Source organism: Callospermophilus lateralis, chromosome 2 (assembly GCF_048772815.1).
Source record: "Callospermophilus lateralis isolate mCalLat2 chromosome 2, mCalLat2.hap1, whole genome shotgun sequence".
NCBI classification, from domain to species: domain Eukaryota; kingdom Metazoa; phylum Chordata; class Mammalia; order Rodentia; family Sciuridae; genus Callospermophilus; species Callospermophilus lateralis.
Window position 1 is genome coordinate 208,972,364 of NC_135306.1, and position 16,363 is coordinate 208,988,726.

General features: G+C 61.2%; 1 protein-coding gene across 1 annotated transcript; it reads left to right on the top strand.

Moving 5' to 3' along the window:
* The first annotated feature begins 2,685 nt into the window (after positions 1–2,685).
* Positions 2,686–3,558, top strand: Mrgprg (MAS related GPR family member G). Its single transcript, XM_076842957.2, has one exon. The coding sequence runs from the start codon at positions 2,686–2,688 to the stop codon at positions 3,556–3,558; it is 873 nt and encodes a 290-aa protein (XP_076699072.2).
* The last annotated feature ends 12,805 nt before the right edge of the window (positions 3,559–16,363 follow it).

A 16,363-nucleotide genomic window follows, 5' to 3' on the forward strand; every position in this document is an offset into this window, starting at 1 on the left:
ACACAAAGCCACCGGGGTGTGGAGCTTCACACCCAGGCCCTGCTCCGGGGACAAACTGGGGCTTCGACATCCAGCCGGGACGAAGTCACTTCTGTCCTAACCCATAAATATGCCCCTCTTACTGACCAAATTGCTGGGACCAATGGTCTTTCTGCCACCCAGGACCACCTTCTGCCAGCAAGGGGACTACACAGCACCTGGGGCTGGACCCACAGCACCTGGGGCCTGTCCTCATCCGGGGTGACGGGGCTGTTCCAGAACAACTCGCGTGCTGGGCCCTTCAGCTTCCCCACCCAGATGGGCCAGGGAGAAAGGGAAGGCCGCCCACACTGACATCTCCATCTGAGCTCACTCCCGCGGTTCCTGCGAACAAGGCATCACACCCGCCCACTTCTAGGGAACTGGCCAGGGACACCCTGAGTCCAGCCAGCCAGGCCCCAGAGGACACAAGGGGATATAGGGCCTTCCAGGAGCCCCCAGGCAGTCGGCGTGGGACTGAGCAGAGGAGAGCCATCTGGCCTAGGAGAGCTGGGGACGGTCACGGTCGACAGGTGGCTGGCAGGAGTGAAGGCTCGCCCCACCCCTCCACCTGCGCCCAGGTAAGAGCAGCATGGCCCCCTGCCCCTGTCTGGCTCTCAGGGGGCACTGGAGGCGCTGAGGATCTCCGCTGGGAAGGACCAAGACGGGTGAGGAGGCAGCCTGGGGCACTTTGAAAGCCAGCGCCGGTTCTCTGTTCCTGGGCCAATGACATCAGAACCTGGACCTGCACCCTCTCCTCTGCACCCGTCGCCACCCCACCACAGCCCCCACAGCCCACCCCTCCGTCGGGATCCACAGGGCCACCAGTGGACTCCATGGGCCTTTGGGGAAACCGAGGCCTGGCAGGGCAGAGTCTTGTCTGTGTGTCACCACATGACACCAGAGTCCAGCTGAGGTCTCGGGCTCTGACCCTGCTGTCCAGGCCCGCAGATCCAGCCACTGTCTTGTGAGGGGCCAGACCAGGAGCCCCGGGGTGCGAGGTGGAGTAGACCCAGAAGCTGCAGAGGGTCAGGCCTGCAGAGGAGCGCGGTCCAGGGGGGGGCCCAGTCCAGGGGACGCCTCTGCTGGCCAGGGTCCTCCACTCCCGCCGCCCTCTGCTCACCTCCGCCTCACTGTCTCCCCCTCTCCGTCTCTCTCATCCTGTCTCTGCCTCTCGTTCTCATTTTCCTGTCCCCCTCGGTCTCTCTGACCCTGTCTCTCTGTTTCTCCCTGTCTCTTCATTCTTTATCTCTCTCTCCCTGTAGCTGTCTTCCTCTCCATCTCTCTCTTCTCCCCGTCTGTCTCTCTCTCTCTTTCTCTCTCTCTCTCTCTCTCTCCCCCCCTCTCTCTCTCCCTCTCTTTCTCTTGCTCTCTCTCCATCTCTCTCTCTCCCCGTCTGTCTGTCTGTCTCTCTCTCTCTCTCTCCCCCCCTCTCCCTGTCTCTCTCCCTCTCTCTCTCTCTCCCTCTCTCTCCCCCCTCTCTCCCTCCCTCTCCCTCTCTCTCTCCCTCTCCCTCTCTCTCTGTCTCTCTCCCTCTCTCTCTCTCCATCTCTCTCTCCCTCTCTCCCCCTCCCCCCTCCATCCCCCTTCCCGTACCTCTCCCTCCCTCTCCCTCCCTCTCTCCCTCTCTCTCTCCCTCTCTCTCTCTCTCTCTCTCTCCCTCTCTCTCCCCCCCCTCTCCCTCTCTCCCCCTCCCCCCTCCATCCCCCCTCCCGTATCTCTCTGTCTCCCTCTGGCTCTCCCTTTGCTCTCCCACCCCAGCACCCCTCACCCCAGAGCCTGGTCCTGCTGCCCCAGCCCCGTCTCCCTGGACTGGAACAGGTGCTGCTGTGGCCCCCATGGGGGGAACAGTGGGGGGCCACCCTGACACCCTCCCTCCTGCTCTGAGATTCCCGAGAAGGCACACCCCTTAGTGACCCTCACTGGCTACAGATACAGCCCCTGGTCCTGAGCGGCTCCCTGAGAGGACCCAGGGCCCCGCGACCTGCTCTGACGTCCCTGCCTTTGACCTGAGGCTTTGGAGTGGCCTCCTGGGCAGCTCTCCTTCTGCAAACCTCAGGGAGTAGCCACTGGCTCAGGCCTGGAGGAGGGTCTCCCTCCACCTTCTCAGCCCCACCACTGGTCTGCCCTCCTCCTCCTCCCTGACCTCCCCCAGCCCGGGATGGAGTGTCCTTGGGGCACTTCCATGGGCCGTCCAGAGACCCTCTGGGGTGGGGATCTCAGCTGGAGCATGGCCTCAGCCTTAGGATGGGAGGCCACTGTGGGGCTCCTAACAGAAGACAGAGGGGAGACCCTCCGTTCATGGTCCCTGCATGTCCCCTGTCTCAAGGAGACCCTTTGCAGCATGTGCTGGGCCTCTGCAGGGCTGGCCCTCTTGCAGCTGGTCAGGGAGGACATGGGAATCAGCACACACCTCTGCCCATCCAGGAGGGGCCAGGGACCGTGCACCTGCAGTGTGGTGAAGGGCTGGGCACTCCTGACCATGACGGGGGGCTGAGCCCTGGCAGAGGTCACACAGCAGCTGGGAGGGGGCCCAGAGCTGCACCAGGATGGCCCTGGCAGGATGGGTCCTGTGCTTACTGACTGCCACACAGGCACACCGACGCCGGTGGTCAGCACCCGTCCCCCTTCACAGGCTCCTGCCCACGCGCCTGCCAGCCAGCCGAGATGTTGGGCATACTGAGCCTCTGGAGAACGGTCAACAGCGTCCTCTTCTACCTGACTCTGGTCATCGCTGTTGGGGGGCTGCTGGGCAATGGGCTGGTGCTCTGGAACCTGGGCTTCCACATCAAGAAGGGCCCCTTCAACACCTACCTGCTGCAACTGGCCGCCGCGGACTTCCTGTTCCTGTCCTGCCAGGTGGCCTTCTCCGTCGTCCAGGCCGCGCTGGGCTCCTCCCAGGACACGCTCTACTTCGTGGTCACCTTCCTGTGGTTCTCGGCAGGGCTCTGGCTGCTGGCGGTCCTCGGTGCTGAGCGCTGCCTCTCCGACATCTTTCCCTCCTGCTACCAGCGCTACCGGCCCCCGCACGCCTCCACCGGCCTCTGCGTCCTGGTCTGGGCTCTGACGCTGCCCGCCGTGCTGCTGCCCGCCAACGCCTGCGGCCTGCTGCGTGAGGGCACGCGCCTGCTGGCCTGCATCCGCTACCACGCGGTCAGCGTCACCTGGCTGCTGTCACTGGCGTGCGTGGCCTTGGGGGCCTGCTTGGTACTCTTCATCTGGGTGAACTGCTGCTCCCAGCGCCCGCGCCCCAAGTTCTGTGGCATCGTCCAGGGCTCGGGGGTCCTGCTCCTTTTTTGCCGCCTGCCCTTCATCCTCTACTGGAGCCTGCGGCCGATCCTGAACTTCCTGCTGCCCATCTTCCTCCCGCTGGCCACCCTCCTGGCCTGCATCGACAGCAGTGCCAAGCCCCTCATGTACTTCGTGATGGGCCGGCAGCCGGGGCATCGGGCGCCACTGAGGACGGTCCTGCAGAGGGCCCTGGGGGAGGGGTCCCAGCCAGGTGCTAGGGGGCTGTCCCTGCCCATGGGCCCCGTCTAGGGGGTGGCCAGCCCTCCCCCATCTCCAGAGCTGTCAGGAGACCCTGCCCTTGCTCAGACCCTTCCAGGACTGTAAGAAGCCCACCCACCACCTGGCTCCTGCCTTGGGACCCAAGGACAGGCGGAGCCGGCAGGGTGAGAATCAGGTCTCTGTGGAGAGGACCGGGGCACAGGGGACACACACCTGCAGCAGGCCCCAGGTCTGCTCCTCTCCTCCCCACCCAGCCTCCTGCATCCAACACAGGGGGACTGCGGCATGGGGCAGAGCCAGCACCCTAACCAAGGTGGGGGCTGATGGCCTGGAGCCCAGGCCTCCGGCTCCTAGGCAGGTGCCCCCTTAGGGGGCCATGTTCACATCCTGCCCCGGGGCCATGCAGCTGATTCTTCACTAAAGCCTATTCTTCAGCTGAGTTGCTGGTTCCCCTCCCTCACTCTCGTGGGCGCCCCCCCAAACCCCAGGTCCAGACTCCCACCTACAGTCGGCTCTAGTGACCATACAGGCCGCCTTCCCAACTCTCCCTCCTGGTGTCACCAGCACAGGCCACCAGATGGCGCTGCCTCACCACCCTGCTGACCCCGCGCTGCAGGCTGGGCCTCCCCACCAGCCTCTCAGGAGCCTGAGGACCCTCCAGGCCTGCAGGGCGTGCTGTGAGGGCCCGCCCGGCCCCTGCCCCAACTCTGCTCACTGTAGCCATCCTGGGGTCCCCCCACCACAGTTGTGCCTAGCCAGCTCGACCCACAGAGTTCAAGAAAGAACACAGGAAAGGGGAGGGGGGAGACGGCGGGGGCGGGAGGGGGAGTCGGAAGCTCCCAGAGTGCAGATCATTCTGCGGGTTTCCTAATAGCACACACAGGCTGGGCTGAGGCTCAGGAGCCCCCCCCCCCCCCCCCCCCCCCCCCCCCCCCCGCAAACAAAAAGACAGACCCCTGTGGCCATTGTTGGAACATTCCAGTCCTGCAGGGAGCACCAAGATGTAGCACCCACAGGCCTGCCCTACATTTTTGGTGAAAGATGGCTCCACTCACGGGTTTTTCAAGACATACCCTCAGAAGAAAAAAAAAAAAAATTGAATTTATTTCTTGTTCTCTTCTTGCTATGCCAATCTGTTGTCGCAGAGCACCTGCGCTGCCTTTGAATTGCTGGGTAAAGTTGTGTCTTCCTCCTTAGAGAAGCACTGCGTTACTCCCTGTGGGGACCTGGGAGAGGTTCAAACATGGAAAGAAGGAAACTCAGCTGCAGCCCCCACCCCACCTGGACACACCCGGACACACCTCAGGACTGGGGCTGCCCGGAGCCTGGGGTCACCCAGCTCTGTTGGTCTGGTGGGCTGGGGCGGGGGGAGGCCCCCAGCGTGGGGAGGCCGGGAAGGGTGTGAACAGCCTCCCTCCTTCCAACACTTCACCATAGACCCCAAGAGGGAGCATGGCTCCTCCCCAGACGTCCTGGGGATGGGATAAGAGTAGGGGGCAGCTTCCAAGGTGGGGTGCCCCGTGGTCAGTCCCATGCTTCCAGTCCAGGAATTAGCTGCAGGGCCCTCTGGGGTTGTCCATTTGTGTGCCCAGAGGACAGGTGGGCAGCCCAGCGGCTGGCTGTGTCTGGGGCTCATGTTAAATAGCCCTGTCTAGACAGAGGGGACACACAGGGGCTTTGGCTCCCAGAGCCTGCTGCTGGGGTGCAGGGACACCAGCCTGGGCCCAGAGAGAAGCAGCCACGTCCCTGGTCCTAAAAAATTCACCAGCAGCTGTGGGGCTGCGGCTGTCCCTGGGTGGTCTGTCTAGGAAGTGAGAGCATCCTGGCTCTGGCTGCAGTGCCCAGCTCCTGCCTGCTGGCGTCTCTCTGGCCAGGTGACCTCCAGTGAGTCACCTGACCGCTCAGATCCAGACTGAGAAGGAAAACAGAAAAGCTACCTTGCCCGGATGAAGTGGGGAGGCCTCACAGGGCGGCCAGGCCTCACCAGGTCAAGGGCATCGCCGCTCCCTCCTGGCCGCGCAGCAGGTGCCTCCCCTGCCTGACCCTGGCCCGCCCAGGTGCTGCCGGCTGGTGCCCCTGCCCTTGGCCTCTCTGTCCTGCTTTGTGTCTGGGGCTCCTGGCAGTGGGCACCCCGTCCTCCGCCCCTCCTATGCCTGCCCTGTCTGAGCACCAAGGTCACCACCATGTCCCAGCAGCTCCCGCCCAAAGGCACCGCCAAACTCGGACACAACACTTAGTCTTGCGTAGTCCTCCCTAGAGGACCAGCTCCCCGAGGGCACCGAGCTGCCGCCAAGTCACCCCTCTCTCCTGGGCCTGGGAAGAGGGGCTACAGAGGTACACAGCCCATGGACGGACAGGTGGACAGCTGGGTGGATGGGAGATGGGTGAAGGACGGGGCAGAGTGAATCACTGGTCCCACCAACTGCAGTGCAGCAGGGGAAGTGGACAGGCTGGTCCTGAAGTCTGGAAGCTTCCAGATCAGCCCACACCTGGCCAAGGTCAGACAGCGCAGCCCGGCCACCCAAGTTGCTCCGCGCAGGACCCTAGATTGGAGCTGGGGTGTGTCCCTGCCACGGTTCCCATCCCCAAGGAGATGTCTGGAGAAGGGTCAGGCACACTAACAAGGACGGTGTGAAGCTCTGTCAGGCGGCATTAGTCCCCACATGCCCTTGATAATCCCAGTTTGTGACTGTGGCCCTGGCCCCCATTTTACTGGCAAGAGTTCTGGTTTGGATGTTAAATCATGTGGTCACCCTAACATTAGGGGAGTCCAAAGGAGGGTCCCATGTCCCACTGAGGAAGCAGGGGAGGCTTCCTGGAGGAAGAGGCTTGGGAAGGCCGTCCCCGGCGCAGCAGGTTGGTCTCCCAGCAGCCTGGACGGGAGTGGGGGCCCTTCCGCAGGTGCCTGAGCAGAGGCTGACGCAGCCCCTCGGGAAGCAGAGGGACCCGTGGCTCAGGGACACACCTGTGGAGAACTGAGAGCTTAGGATATCAAGGTCTCCGACTTTCGAGGGGCCGCGTCCCTCCGCTTCCTCTGGGCCTGCCTGCTGTCCACCGTCTGTCCTCAACGGTTTTCGGTGCAGGTGTCTTGTACATTTCTTGTAGAATTTACTCCTCAGGAATTTTGGGTGTCTCAGGACAGTGTAAAGGGATTTTCCGTTCCATTTCCTAACGCCCTGTGACCTGTGGGTGGCTTACTGTTTTTGTGTTGATGTAACAGCCATCCTTCCGACTGGCGAAATTTGCTGATCAGCTCTTGTTAAGCCAGTGCTCTTCACCAGGGGTCTGGGCCTGGAGGGTTAGTGTAAGAGTTTAAGGTTCTACTTCTACTTTTTTTCTCTCTCTCTCATTTTTTTTCTTTTTGGTACCAGGGATTGAACCCAGGGGTGCTTAACTACTGAGCCCCATCCCAGCCCTTTTTTGTATTTTATTTAGAGACAGGATCTCCCTGAGTTGCTGAGGGCCTCACTAAGTTGCTGAGGCTGGCTTTGAACTGGCCATCCTCCTGCCTCAGCCTCCCGAGCTGCTGGGATCACAGGGGTGGCCCCCGCGCCCGACTCAGTTCCTATTTCTCAACACTCACAGGACTGCTCAGGTTCCTTTTCTCCTGGGTCACTTGCAGCAAGTCTTTGCCCCCAAAGAGTCTGTCCGTGTCCTCAGAGCTTGAGTCTGCTGGCATGAAGTGGTGACTGGAGTCCCCGCGAGGCTCCTGTGCCTGTCGAATCTGACGGCTGTTTTCCTGGGCGTGTAGGCGGCGGGGCTTGCGGAGGCTTGGTCGGGGCTCACAGTCTTTCAGAGAGCCAGCTTTTATTTGTTGATCTTTCTGGGCTGACCTTCCGTTTTCTCTGATTTCTGCTCATCCTCATCACACCTTTCCTCCTACCTAGGAAGCTTTAATTTGCTCTTCTAACGTGAGTAGCCTACATAACTTCCCTTGACTCTTTTAAGGGGGACTGAGCAAGGCCTTCCAAAGACGCCCAGGGGTCTCTGTGACATGCGCATGCTCCACGGGAACACAGACGGCCGGAGTCGCTTCTTAAAAGTCCTACAGACACAGGACGCCAAGACCACGCTCTTTAGAGTCAAAGACACAAACGAGCTGAATGTGCCAAGTGGTAAGATGACAGACACGAAGGATAGCCAGGGAGGTTATGCCCACGAGGATCCTGAGCTGGGCCCGGGGCCTGGAGCAACGGGCTGCCCCATGCCATCTCGAGGGTCCTTGCCAGAGGTGGAAGGAGATCAGAGTGGGTGACAGGACGTGTGGCGATGAAGAGGTTCAGCGGTGATGGGAGAAGGGCCCACAGACCAGGAGGGGAAGCAGCCCCTGGAGCCGGAAACAGCCAAAGACAGTGCTCCCCAGGCCTCCAGAGGGGTGTGGCTGCCAACACCCTGGCTGTGGCCCAGAGAGACTGAGTCCAGACTTGTGGCCCTGGAAGTGCTCAATGGTAAGCCTGGGCTGCCTGGAGCCCCTCAGTTTGTGGTCCTTTGTTACAGCAACTACGGGAACTCATACAGATGGTGTCCCGGCTTCTGCCTGTTTTTAGATGCTCCCCTGTGACTTCACACACCCGTGTTTTATTCCTTCCAGGGTTTGCAGCTATCTAACAGCAGGAGGGTCCATCTGATATCAGCTGCTCTGCCATTACCAGACTCAGAGAGGGACAGTAACAATTCTGAACTTCACAGCGCCTGGATCCCAAGGGCCCATGCGGCCTGGGCCTGCCTTGCAGGTGTGTGTGGATCAAGTGAGGTCACCCACTGAGAGTGCCACGTAAGGTCTGCGTGAGCCGGGCCAACAGGGATGCTGGTGTGTCCAGAGAATCAGAAAGGCCGTGAGCGAGGCCCAAGACGCACAGTGGGTCCACAGAACTCATGCAAAGTGAGTTTGGGTGCCTTGGGCAGGCTGCTTCCAAATGCCCTCGTCTCCCCTCCCCTCACCTGTCAGTCAGAGCCTCCTCCCCACGAAGCCTCTGCCTCACCGGCACAGGTGACGTTTTCCTCCTGTGGGTGCCAGTCCACGAGCACACCCCTGGGCAGGAGGGAGAAAGGCCAGGCCTGGAAGACACCTGCCCCAGGCCCAGGGGTGCCCTGCGGCTGCGCTGTCCTCCCTGTGCCCCAACCTGGCGTCCTACCTGCCAGAACTCCCCATCTGTCCACCAGTGACTACCACGCTGCCGCCTCAGCACGGGGCACGGGGCTTGGGGAAGAGACCCACTCCTCCAGCCCACTGTTGGAGCTGCCGAGGGTCTTCGCCCTCAAGGGAACTGGGCATCTCCAGCAGCATCAGAGAGGCCGCTCTTGACAGGAGAGCTCAGCAGACATCAGAGGAAGGGCAGGTCCTCTGGGGTGACCTCCTGGGCCAGGACCAAACCCACAGGGTCTGCAGACATGCATCTTTGCTGGCATCTGGCCGCAATCGAGATATTTCTGAACAGTTGGTAGCCCTGAACAAAGGGGATTTCACATAAAATCCAGGGGCCGGGCCTCCCCCAAATGTCAGAAGCTGCCGACCTGTCCCACGTCATCACCTGGCCACATGGGAGGGGCTGGAGGGGCCGGGGCTTCAGGCGTGCACATCCCCTTGCCCCTCCACACCCTCTCCACTGCTGGCCAGGGTCCAGGTCTGTCACTGCATGGCACCGTCATCTTCTAGGTGGAAGAGAAAAGTGAGGTTTTGCTCCAGCTTTTTGTGAACAGGGGAAACAAGAGCAGGAGCCTGTGTCTCAGGAAGAGCGGCCGTCCACTTCTTTGTGGATATGATGACGTCCTTCGTGTTTGAGATGCAAGCAAATGCGCCTGCACCCACATCCCCACCAGGGTGGGGCCCAGGCAGGTCCTGCAGAGGTCACACAGCTGGACTGGAGGATGGACAGAGCAGAGTGAAGCTCCGCCGCGTGGAGCCAGGGCCGCGTCCCGGGGCCTTTTCCGACAGGGACCTGCAGCGCCCAGGAGCCCAGAGGCTCAGGCCTGTTGGAGATGGGCCCCTAGCCCTGCCCCCCAGACAAACACCTGGGCCTTCCGGTGGGGGGCTGCAGGGGGCCCGGGCAGGACTAATGGCCAGGAGACCATTGCAGGACACTGAGCAAGGCCATTGGGCAACCTCCCGAGGCGAGCCAGGCCCAGCTAGGAGCCCGGCAGACAGGTGGAGCCTACCCTCTGGAGCCAGCGAGGGTCTGGCAAGGCTGCCTCCTCCTTAGCACCTCACTATGAGGCTGCTCAAGGGCACAGGGAGGGGCCGATCCCCCTCAAAGAAGCCTTTCTGGAGCAGAACTGGGGGGGCTGCTCCTCACCCCCAATGTTGCCTCCACTGCCTCTCATAGGCTCTGAAATGCCACCATCAGCATCACACCTGCAGAACCAGAGAGGGACATGCAGAGTGGAGATCTGCTGGGCCAGCGGCCGGCCAGAAAGCAAAGGCAGGAAGAGAAGCGCTTTCACCCCAGCTGCTGTGCAGTGGGGGTGGGACCAGAGGACCCCGGAGAACACAGTGATTCAGCCACAGGCAAGGGCCCTGCACGGCACCCATTTATCACATCAATATCACCACCACTGTGATCGCCATCACCACCGCCACCAGCATCTCCATCATCAGCACCATCAGCATCCCCATCATCACCACCACGACCACCACCACCATCAGCATTATCACCACCACCCTCACCATCACTATCCCCATCATCACCATCACCATGACCACCACCATCATCATCATCACTATCACCATCATCACCATCACCATGACCACCACCACCACCACCATCATCATCATCACTATCACCAGCCACCATCATCATCTTCTCCATCACCACCACCATCACCACTGTCACCATCACTATCCCCATCATCCCCACCACCACCCCCCTCACCATCACTATCACCATTATCACCACCACCACCACCATCATCATTATCACCACCACCACCATCATCACTATCACCAGCCACCATCATCATCTTCTCCATCACCACCACCATCACCACTGTCACCATCACTATCCCCATCATCACCACCACGACCACCACCACCATCAGCATTATCACCACCACCCTCACCATCACTATCCCCATCATCACCATCACCATGACCACCACCATCATCATCATCACTATCACCATCATCACCATCACCATGACCACCACCACCACCACCACCACCACCACCACAATCATCACTATCACCAGCCACCATCATCATCTTCTCCATCACCACCACCATCACCACTGTCACCATCACTATCCCCATCATCCCCACCACCACCCCCCTCACCATCACTATCACCATTATCACCACCACCACCACCATCATCATTATCACCACCATGACCACCACCACCACCACCATCACTATCACCAACCACCACCACCATCATCATTATCACCACCATGACCACCACCACCACCACCATCACTATCACCATCACCACCATCACTATCACCATCACCATGACCACCACCACCACCACCATCATTACCATTATCACAGCCACCATCATCATCTTCTCCATCACCCTCACCATCACCACCATCACTATCCCCATCATCATCATCACCACCATCAACATCACCATTACCATTTTTAAAAATATTTTTTATTTGTTGATAGAACTTTATTTTATTTATTTATATGCAGTGCTGAGAATCAAACCGAGTGCCTCATACACGCCAGGCACATGTGCCACCAATGAGCCACAACCCCAGCCCCACCATTACCATTATTACGCCACTATCACCACCATTACCATAATGACTGTCACTATCATCACCATCACCATCACCCATATCATCGCCACCATCATCACCGTCTCCATCATCACCATCACCACCGTCATCCACATACTGTCTGCCCAGGAAGAAGGAACGTAGGAGGAAGGGGCCATACGTGCTCCAGCTCCTCCCCTCATTTCACAGCCTCCTCTAAACCCAGTGACCTCCCTTGACCTCAGTGTCCCCTCAGCCACAGAGGAGCAAGAGCCTCCTCCACTGGGCAGGGCTCCAGGTTCTCCGATTCAGCTACAGCCATCTCTGAATCACATGCTGACATCAGCCTCCTCAGCAGCTATGCTCAGGGTTTGCAGGAGCCACGTTTCCAACCTGGCACCATCAATATCAGACAGACACGGTGGGAGAGGACCAAGGATAAAAAGGAGGGGCTGGAGGGCAATAGGAAGAGGGAGGTGAGGAATGGAAGAGGGAAGGGAGTGGGGAGGGAGGAAGGCAGGGAGGCAGGGAGAGAAGGAGGGGGAAGGCTGAGGGGAGAGCAGGAGGAGGAGGAGGAGGAGAGCCTGGAGAGGAGGTGGAGAGGCTAAGAGAGGCAGGGAGGCGGGGTGCCTGAAGATAGATGGGCTTCACTCTTGGCTCAGACTCACAAGTTCCCTGGCAAATGAGAACTTCCCAAGTCATGCCCAGCTAGACTGGGGGCTCCTGCCAAACCCTGTGGTGCTGCAAAGTAGGCTTTATGCTCTCTGCCAGACAGAATAAAATGGCTGCCCTTCTTAATAAAAGGAAGCCGAGATGACAGTGAGCCTCCGCGAGTCTTCCCTGAGCAGAGACTGGCAGTCCTCTGTTCCTCTACAAATGGAAGGCCTCCTGCTGTCCACCTGACCAATATGGGGATAGCAGAGGGCCCAACTCCACTCTGGGGAGCTCCCAAACTCCCAATGCCTGGGCTGCAATGCGTCCTGGGAAGCCACTCTGTGGAGTAGTGTCCCAGGGCCTGCCTCCACGGTCTAGGGAGCAAGTCCCCACAGGTGCTTTGTTGGGCAGCTGAGCTGCGCTTGTCCACCAGGACATGGTGGGTGCCCCCCAGCCAGCCATCTTGCTTCCTCGTCTGTGGGTGGATGGCCAAGTGCCCCCCATTCTGTAGCATTCTGGACATCTGGAAGGTTCCATCTGGCCCCTCTCCATGGTGCTCAGGGCTGCTGTCCTGTTGGCACCCTCTGTTGGGTCAGATGAGATGGAAGATGGCCAGGATCTACGGGGCACTCTTGGCCCCTAGGATGCCTAGATTGCCAAGAGCCCCCAAGATGGACCCGAGGACATCTTATACCCACTCCTCATGTCTTGCCCACCACGGAGCAGCCTCCTTCCGCAGAGCTGCCCCTCGAGGCCCACGTGGGGTACCAGGCTAGCCAGCCTGAGCATGCTTTGTCAGTGATCCAGGGCAAGCCAGGGAGCCTCATGGACACTCTGCCTCCACCTCTGTAGATGGAAGAGGCCACCTTCTGGAAGGGTCCCTGAGTGGGCCAAATGAGGGGAAGAGCATGGCACTGTGCATCGATTGAGCACTTACTGCATGCCATGAACTCCAGTCCACTTCCTTGTGGAAATCACCCCCTGACCCCCTCAGGAGGAAAAACTGAGGCACAGAGTCCCCCACAGGCAGTGCTCTGTCCAGAGGTGCCAGTGGTTGTCCACGCCCAGGCTAAGTCCTCCATGGTCTTCTGTTTCCTTTTCAATGGGACAAGTTTGGGCAAAGGAGTGGCCCCAGCCTCATGTTTATAAGAACGTGCTGGGCAGAGGGGCCAGGGCAGGGCCGGCCACCCCGGTGGTTGCTCTGAGCGCCTCTCTGCAGCCTGGGGTCTTTTGACCATGGCCAATCTCCTGGGTGCTGCGAGGTTTGCCACCCAGGAATTGCCGTGGCCCGGCTCCACACTAGCACCTGGGAGGCAGAGATGCCCACATCGGGGCCAGGGACAGCTCTGCTGACACATGCTGGAAAGGCACTGAAGTCATTGTCCAGCTGCTTTCCTGGAAACTGCCCATAAGAAGCCTTTGGGGCCACCTACGTGCGGAGGATCTAGAGCCCCTTGACCCAGCTCTGCAGCCTTCCCTCTCCCTATAGGGCTGGGCTGGGCAGGGCTGGGCTGGGCTGGGCTGGGCACAGCTGGGCTGGGCTGAGCAGGGCACAACTGGGCTGGGTTGGGCTGGGCTGGGCTGGGCTGAGCAGGGCACAGCTGGGCTGGGCTGGGCAGGGCACAACTGGGCTGGGTTGGGCTGGGCTGGGCTGAGCAGGGCACAGCTGGGCTGGGCTGGGCAGGGCTGGGCTGGGCTGAGCAGGGCACAACTGGGCTGGGCTGGGCTGGGCTGGGCTGGGCTGGGCTGAGCAGGGCACAGCTGGGCTGGGCTGGGCAGGGCACAACTGGGCTGGGCTGGGCTGGGCTGGGCTGGGCTGGGCTGGGCTGGGCTGAGCAGGGCACAGCTGGGCTGGGCTGAGCTGAATTGGGCTGGGCAGGGCACAGCTGGGCTGGGCTGGGCTGCACTGGGCTGCACTGGGCTGCACTGAGCTGGGCATCGTGCTGGGAGGGAGCTGGGTACTCAGGCTTTGGGAATAACACTAGAAAGGGCCAGAATTCCATGTGCCCCTACCTTGCTGTGTGACATTAGGCATGCTGACCCTATGTGTGCCTCAGGCTTTGCCCACCTGTCCCTAAAGAGAAAGGCTACCAAAGGCCATGGGAAGCCTGGCAGGAGGGTCTTCTCATGTTAATGGTGGACGATGTGCCTCCCGCTGCAGGCCCCAGATACACCCGCGGCAGAGAAAGCAGCTGCTCCTGGTGTTAGGTAACGCGCCAGACTGCACAGCTCCCCACCCCAGCTCCCCACTGCAGCCCTGCCTGCAACCAGTCTGCCTGGTGCCCTGGAGGCTGTCTGGAAGGGAAAGCTGGCCCCAGACATGGCACGTATAGGGATGCAAGTCTCTGAGACCCTCTGAGAGCTACCGTCTCATGCAGGGAGACCCCTCAGCCCTGGCTGGTCGCCACCCCTAGCTGTGGGGTTCCTGCCACACCTGCGGTGGCCAGGACGTCTGTTACTCCATCAGAACCAGCCCAGCAGGGTCCCACTACAAAGCGTCCGCCAGTGGGCGGGGCAGCCGGGTCCCTGCCATTGGCTGAGGGTCCGCTGGGCGGGCACAGCCCACTCGGCAGGCACAGCCCACTGGGGCCGGCAGAGCTGAGCAAGCTCTGGAGGACCAGTCTGGAGGAGGGAGCCCGCCGCCCTCATGCCCTGCTGCACGGTGAGTACCGCCGGGCAGCCCGGCCCCGCCCGTGTTGGAGCTCCCACCTGCCTGGGAAGGGGTCCCCTTGGGGGCCACACTGCGGGTGTAGCTCTCTCGGGCCACTGTGGACACTGGACCTGAGGTCTGGAACCACGTGGGGAAGGGGCGGGGCTTGCCCTGGGGTGGCAGCCCCTCCCGCCACCTTTGCCGTTCCCTGCTGACTTCAGAATTCCCTGGGGGCTACGCCTGGCCCTCAGAGCCAGGGTGCTGCCCTCCCTGGCAGATGCTGGCAGGCGGCTGGGAGCGTGTAGCAGGTCCCGGGGCCAGATGCTGCATTGCACCCACAGCCCCGCCCCGCTCCCTCCTCCAGGCGGCTCCTGCCACCTCGGCCAGCACCCTGCCAGGTGGTGAGGGGGCCCTGCAGCCCTCCAGGGTTGGCTAGGGACCCAGGGTGTAGAGCTCGCTGCCGGGGTCCCTGCTGAAGCGTCTCTGCACCATCTGCGTCTGACTTCCCGACTTGCTCTCAGCGACTCTTTGGAGGCTTCAAAGGGGCTGTTTCTAAATCCCTGACCTGATACTGCTGGCAGATGAGGAGGAATTAGAGGGTGGTCAGGTGGTCACGAGGCATCTCCACAGCCCTGAGCTGGCTGAGAACCTGGCCAGACTCTTAGTGTAGACAGCGGCCCTGGATGCACACCAGGGTCAGCAGGGCCAGCTTCTCAGACCCTGAGGCTGGCCAGGGCCTCTAAGCAGAACTGACCGGCTCAGACACCCTGAGGGAGGGCTCCTGACCCTGCTGCCCAGGGCCTTGGGCTGTGTGGGCAGGACAGTGGCACTTCTGACTCAGGCTCCTGGGAAAGGCCCAGCCTGGCTCCAAGCTTTCCCCAAGGGGCACGTGGGGGGCACATGAGGGCCAGTGAGGTGGGCGGGGAAAGGGCAGGCCAGGTGGGTCCCCCGCTGCCTCCTGCAGAGTGCCTGGCTTTTCCTGGATTCTGCTTCTTCCCGTGTCCGTGGGACCTGCGTAGTGGTGCCCACTGAAAAGCACCATGGGTGCTGGCAGAGGCTGAGGCGGTCACCCCAGGTGACCACAGGCCAGGGTAGCAGCCACTGCTGGCTCTCCACTGGCATTTATGTAACACGCCCCGCCGACTTGTCCTCACAGACGCCCTGCCTGGGGGTTCGGGTGTCGCGCAGGCTGCGCAGACTCTCCTGGCTTGTCGGGGTCACGGTGTTTCCCCTCCCGCTGTTGGTCCTGGTGCCAGGGGCGGGCCCAGCAAATGGGCAGGAGCTTGGCCAGCAGGTGCAGCTCCCTGGAGGGGCATTTCCGGGGGGTCCTGGCGGAGAGACCCGATGCCTCCTCCAGGCAGTCCCCCTGCAGAGCTGAGGCAGGGCAGCACAGGGACAAGGCACCCAGCACTGGCCAAGCACCAAGGGGGGAGCCTGAGGAGCTGGCGTGGTCCTGGCTGTGTGGCCGCAGAGGAGCATGGAGACTCCCTGAGCCTCAGTCTCCTTATCTGCAAAGTGGGAGAAGGACCTGCACTGGACTCCAGGCCCCAGCTGCCCCTCTGGCTGGCCCTGCTCGTTCTCTGCCCTCCCTCGCTGCTTGTGTGAGCAGGAGACAGTGGGGAGCAGCGGCCAGTGGAATGGGGCTCCTTGCTCTCTTGAGGCTTGAGGACAGGAGGCCCCCCCAAAGCCTGAGCCCTGTGGTTGGCTACATGAAACCCAATTGCCTTGGACTGGGCACCAGTCCAGGATCAGGCCACCACCCACTCTGGGAAGATGGAAGAACTAGCAGGTCACGTGTCACCACTGGGGACCCCCAGTTCCTAAGGTGTG